The sequence below is a fragment of the Myripristis murdjan genome, chromosome 8 (genome assembly GCF_902150065.1).
Source record: "Myripristis murdjan chromosome 8, fMyrMur1.1, whole genome shotgun sequence".
NCBI lineage: Eukaryota > Metazoa > Chordata > Actinopteri > Holocentriformes > Holocentridae > Myripristis > Myripristis murdjan.
The window spans coordinates 11,894,407-11,900,921 of record NC_043987.1 but is presented as its reverse complement, the minus strand read 5'-3'; the positions used below and the strand labels follow the sequence as shown (position 1 = coordinate 11,900,921).

Here is a 6,515-nt window from a genome sequence, read left to right as displayed (position 1 = left end):
CTGCAAGGGGAAAACCTGTTGAGACCTTGATCCTTCTCCAGTACAGGCTGGAACCACTCTGACACGTGTGGATTAGTGTAGCAAAGGCTGAATAATCAAAGGCGGGGCTGCATTTGGATTGCAATATTCAAACACTGCTGCTGCACTCTTTTTTAATTGGAAAGTTTGCTCTGCTGTGCCTTTGTCTTTATCTAAACTGTGCCATGCAGTTTAATCTCCGGCTTGTTTTCTGAACAAACACATTTCTATATTTTATTTGATTCTATTGTTTTCAGTATTTTCAATATTAGTTGTTTCAGTATGCAGTAGATACCTGTAAATAAGAGATTTGATACTGCTGTGTTCTCTTGTATAAATGAAGGTTATTGAACCTGATTGGGGACCCATCCCTGGGGTGCAGCCAGAGGATTTATTGGTTACTGAGGCAAAGCATGCTATCTGACTTGTTTTGACTGTGCAGTGATATGGGATACATCTGTGAGGGCTTTTTTCTGTGTTTGTGTGGGCGTTGGGAGAATTACAAACAGGAGACAAAGGTTCCCTTCTCAACAACTAAAACAGGTGCACCATTGAGGAATCACATTTCCCTCATCTACACACTGTACTCTTGGAAAGCGAACCACAACTAACTCGCCATCAGAGCGAAGCCAAATGAAATACAATTTTTATGAAGCAGGTCCTCATAGATCAAAAGGGTAATTTATTGGACATCATTCTTCCTGCTTCAGATAGTAGCCTGGTTTTGGTTCCTCTTGCATGATTTCCTTTGATTACCATCTATGATTAAAGGAGGACTGCTCTGGGCAGAATGCCAAACGTGGGTCATCCATGCCTGAAAAACCTCCAAACAGAATGTAGGAAGTAGGATGTGTTGGTGAAGTGACCATAGACACACAGAGTTTGGCTTCAGTGGTGTGTCACTCACTTGTGCTGGGGGATCATGAGGCACTGAGGCAGTTAGCCAGCTATTTTAATGAATCAAATGTTTCTGCATCAATAAAAATAACTGGAATCAAGGAAGGGTTTGTTAAAATAATTTTAAATAATCATACAAACAAACAACATCAACCTAATTTGATCATTTGGAATCCATTCAGTAGGGCCTTGGTGGTGGCGACATCACACTGACCCTTCAAAACTATCTGCTGTCTTCCTACTCAGTGATCACAGGTGGATCGAAGATATATAACACTGACTCCCTGCTGACAGAAAGTCCCTAACTAGCACATGGATGGCGTTTATACAGCAGGAATGCTGCTGGAATGGGGCCCAGAGGGGCGTGGCTTCCCGGTTCTCCTGGGGAGGAACTAATGCCCATATAAGGCTGCGGACTTCCTCCAAGGGACGGATCCGCAATATCGATCAGCAGTATGTTTAATTCATAGCTAATGAATCAAACATGGGGTCGCGGATAGATTGAGCCTAATCTAATGTAGTCCAGGAGGGAGATGCTCCATTAGTCAAACAGTAAAAACACAAATAACTCCACTAAACTCTATCAAGGAAAACACTAGACTGTGATGGTTTGCTCTAAACCAGAGGTGGTAGGTGAAAAAAACATATTAATTGAATAAGACAGGTCGGAACCACAGCCATGTATTGATTAGCAACAATGTATCCAACTTAAAAACCGGTACATATAATTACTTTACATTGGTTACAATAACACCATATTTCCCACCATACAATCGAATAAAAGCAGCCATTTGCCCCTCGGGAGATGAGTCTCAGCTCGCCGATTGTTCACCAATGAGCCGACAAATTCAACCTAAACACGCAAAGCCATGTAGAACTGAGGTGAAATCTGTATTTCTGAGCCGCGTCCCTGTTAGGAGCCCTCTGCTCTGCTCTGTCTTGCCTACAGGCTTGTTTACAGTCGCTGGTTCCCGGCAATAGCGTCACTTGACGTTGCGCTGTCTGGGCGTGGAGACGGAGCTGCCCGACCAATCAGGAGGCTCAGCTACCCTTAGCAGCAGGCGTGTGTCTGTGTGTATATAAAATGGCACGTATTGCCCGATAGAACACACCTCATCGAGCAACGCGACGAGTATAGTCAGCACATAAGACTCATAAGGCAGGAGTTTTCCATCATAGGATTGCGAAGAAACCCACTGTCAGACATTTGGACATCACTTTCTGAAACTGCTGCCTCTGAGCTGAAACACGTTTTGCTGGATCGGCACTAGTTCAACACCCCGGACTTTCACTCTCGCCTTTTCGGAGTGATTTTTTATTCAATTTTGGTCTTTGGATACTGCTGAGACAGAAGACGGGTGACTGCATTGATGCATGCTCTCTGCTGACACTGACAATTGTTGATTATCCAGAGACTGTGTTTCATTAAGCAACTGGTAAGCTTACTTTTCCTACGACTTTATGTCTACAAAGATGGAGCAACCTTTTTATCATGACGACTCTTTTCTGTCGGCTTACGGCCACTCAGATGCAGCAATGCACGACTACAAACTGCTAAAGCAGAATATGAATTTGAACTTGACAGAGCCCTATCGCAACCTGAAATCGCAGCTGAGAGCCGAGACAGACCTATACCAAGGGGTGCATCAAGACGTGGGGTCCCTGAAGCTGGCATCCCCAGAGCTAGAGAGGCTCATCATCCAAAACAGTAACGGTGTGATCACCACTCCCACACCGGGCCAGTACTTCTACAACCGAGGCATCACCGATGAGCAGGAGGGGTTCGCCGAGGGGTTTGTGAAAGCCCTGGACGAGCTGCACAAAATGAACCAGATGCCCCCTCCCAACGTGTCCATCGGTGCCGGTGGAGTTACGACGTGTTCGGCGGCGGCCTCTAGCGTTTTCGGCTCCACCTTGCAGCCGGAGCCTCCCATTTACACAACACTGAACGCCTACTGCCCGAACACAAGCCTCTCTTCCGCATCCAGCTACCCCACGGCCACTATCAGCTACCTGCCGCCCCACCAGCAGAGCCACCACCAGCAGACCTCGACGCACGGGACGCACCCGTTCCAGCACACCCTCCCCGGGTCCGGTCTGCACCCACAGCGGCTCGTCGCTCTGAAAGAGGAGCCCCAAACTGTGCCCGACCTGCTCAGCAGCGACGGCTCACCTCCAATGTCCCCGATCGACATGGAGAACCAGGAGAGGATCAAGGCAGAGCGAAAGAGGCTGAGAAACCGACTAGCAGCCACCAAATGCCGGAGGCGCAAGCTGGAGCGCATCGCCCGGCTGGAGGAGAAAGTGAAGGTTTTGAAGAGCGACAACGCGGGGCTCTCCAACACAGCGTCGGTGCTCCGAGATCAAGTCGCCCAGCTCAAACAGAAAGTCCTGACACATGTCAGCAGCGGCTGTCAGCTGATGCTTACGAGCAAGATGGAGGCATTTTAGAAAAGAGAGACTGACTGACTGAGAAGTAATAACACTGGAGTAGTGTTCTACATGAGCAGCACTGGAATACGGGCTGATTTGTTGTCAGCAGTGACAGCAACACAGGGCCGTGGGCTATGTGTAGACAACTCTTAGGCTGTTTAGGGTGAAAAGACTGATTGAAATGGTACTTCCGGATGCTGGTCACCGCTCAAAGGACCATTCAACCCTAATAAAAACCGGGGCAGCATCCTAGACTGAACAGACACTGAGCAACACGCCAGGCACAACCGGCCTGGTTTAGAAAATGGGAATAATTATTGTATTTCTTTGTACTTTTGCAACTAATGATATTGTCATGCCATGCTGCATTTATTCATTGTGTAAGTTATTTTGTTTGTCAGGTTGATCCAGACAAACTATGATGATGTCGTATGTTTACAATGTCCTATTTTTTTTTTTTTTTTTTTTTTTTTATTATTATTATTTGTGATGTGTATTTAAGTAAAGTGTCTTAAAAATGAAGTGGGTCTCCCGATCTTTTGTGTTTGTTTGTTTCAAATTTACCCTTAGAGGAATAATATCATTTAACACAATAGGTCTATAATCTAACACATCATAATAAATATAGCCAATAGATATACACGGCAGCAGGTCGTTGAGATCAAAGGCTGCTAATTAATTCATATCAACGACCACAATCAGTCTCACCAGCTGCCATGATCAATCTGTACTGTTATCATAATGTTATTATAGCTCACAGTGAGAAACTCAAACACGAACACATTTAGGTTTCAGCGTTTTAGACGTACAGAGCGTAGGCACGCAAGCCTTTCCTATTTACGCACGTCATTATCCATATTTGGGCATGTTGGTGAAGACTTCGTCACAGGGGAGGATTTCTGGGAACCCCCGCCCATGTTGCGAACCGGTCTCGTTTCAATTGACACTCCTTTTATTCTATCGATAAGGTCGAAGGCCATACGCGGGTGGCGGAATTTCCTTCTCCCAGTAGGCTACAAATACTACAAACATGACCTATCTCAGCCAGAGGAAGCAAAGTTTAAGTTAGAAAGCAGGAAGTTGCTCTGCGGTCTCATAAAACGCAGTATTTCAGGAAATAAACCCCAATTCACATTATCTCTTGTAGTAGCCTACAGTCAGTGTTATGAGTTCTGCCTAATGGCTTATTATTTGTTCTGGATTCATTAAAAGACTTGAGCTGCAATATAAAGGCGTTCCTTAACCCCTCCCTTACTTCAGTTTTATATAATAATCTCTCTAACACTGCTGCACGCCAAAAAATCTAGCAAAGTGCAAAATCAGCCGAGCAACCAGCGCAGGGCAACCTATCCGTGGCACTCAGTGGTTAAAGTCATGTTCAAGACACATTTCAGTTGTCATCGCAATACTGAAGGAATGCACATGAGGGGAAGTGACAGTGATTTCGGGAATGTCGGGGGCGTCTCAGGATGCCACGACGCTTGGCAGAGCGGTAGGTGAGAGTGGGCGTCTGGAGCGCATAGGGCCATGTGTGTGTGTGTGCGAGTGAGAATGTATGGGGATGTGCGCTGCTAAGGACAAAAACATTCTGGGGCCGCATCAACGGGCAAATATGTGCGGCTTCTTTCAGCAGGGGTTGAACGGAGGGATACAGGGAAAAGTCCCCGCGTTAAGTAGACTAAAATTAACGTGAGTCATCGCTCGTTCACGGTTTTATCCAAACAGTCTGTGTAACCTAAACCAGGGCTTCCCAAGCAGTTTCATCTTGTCTCCAAATAAATGAAAGAACAGCAATTAAACCGGTGCGCGTTTTTTTTTTTCCGAGGGGACCCTTCAGAGCCCTCACAGTGACAGCCTTAGGAACGCGGACCGCATTTTGGAAAACATTTGAGAAGTTCAAACTATATGTGGAAAAAACAGTTGAGACCTCCTGTTGAGAACTTTGGCCGACAAAGACGCTGGCCTCAAGAAAACCGGAGGGGGATTTCTGTCCTGTTAAGCAGTTTGTGACGTACAAGCAAACAAGCCAGCCGGTCTGGTCTCACCCAAAAAAAAAAAAAAAAAAAAAAAAAAGAAAAAGAAAGAAAGAAAAAAAAATCTCTCACAGCAAATGAAAACCTGAGAAAACCACTTCAAGAGAATCGTTGAATGCTGTGGTTTTGAGCGTACTCTCACCTCATCTGTTTTGGAGAGGAAGGTTTAACCTCTTTTTCATCTGACACGCTTTTAAATAGCCTAATTTCCATCAATAACAACTCTCCTATTTTTGCCATAACGTGGAAACAGAACCAGATACACCCACACGAGTTCTCTTTTTCTGTGACTTTTATCAAGAAAGCAGTATTTCAGGGGATGTACAGACTTTGATGTATTTGATGGCTTTAAAAACACATTATAATCATGTAATAAAATCATCAAAGCTGTCAAAAGGTCTAAAAGTGTATTTCTACTGTAGTCACTGTGCCTTCTGGCATCTAGCATTTTATATTATATATTTTATATTTAACTAGAGTGATAATATTAAAAAAATCATTTGGAACCAGCTATTTTGATACTGGTAGCTTACTGAGCTTAATTCCTCCTGGTTAAATATCACTGCAGTGTTGAATCTTCCATCTATATGCATAGGCCTACATATTGTAACACACGCAGACGCACACACACACACACACACACACGCACACACACACAGACAGACAGACACATACACACACACACACACATACACACACACACACACACACACACACACACACACACACACACACACACACACAAACACACACAAATAACAAGCCAATTCAAGCCATACTGGCTCTCCACACGCCTCGGCCCACAACCCACACTTAGTGTCTGTGGGAACATCTGTGATGTGAATGGTGACGTATGAAGAGCTCTGGGTGGGTTTGATTTTCCTCTCCACTAGCCCCCTTCCCCTCCCACAGACACAGGCCTGCCTGGCTCTCTCACTCATTCTCTCCCTCTCTCCTCTCTTCTGTTATCTTCTCAAGAACCATGAATATTCCTCCCACCTTGCCATGGCCATCTGAGGTTCTTACAGTAATTGGATCACAAGTTGCATCACTACTTCTGGAGGGCCTTTGAAAACAAAGCAGTTTTGAAGAGGGAATGTTTTTGTTTTTGCTGCCAAGCCACTAAAGAGTTTT

The 6,515-nt window shown here is 45.1% G+C and overlaps 1 protein-coding gene across 1 annotated transcript; it reads left to right on the top strand.

Annotated features, from left to right (window-relative positions):
- Positions 1–2,035: 2,035 nt before the first annotated feature.
- junbb (JunB proto-oncogene, AP-1 transcription factor subunit b) lies at positions 2,036–3,803 on the top strand. Its single transcript, XM_030058805.1, has one exon. It carries the CDS (start codon positions 2,377–2,379, stop codon positions 3,364–3,366), a length of 990 nt encoding a protein of 329 aa, XP_029914665.1. The 5' UTR covers positions 2,036–2,376; the 3' UTR covers positions 3,367–3,803.
- The last annotated feature ends 2,712 nt before the right edge of the window (positions 3,804–6,515 follow it).

Coding starts and splice junctions, on each gene's coding strand:
- junbb (XM_030058805.1), top strand. CDS start 2,377: ATGTCTACAAAGATGGAGCAACCTTTTTATCATGACGACTCTTTTCTG.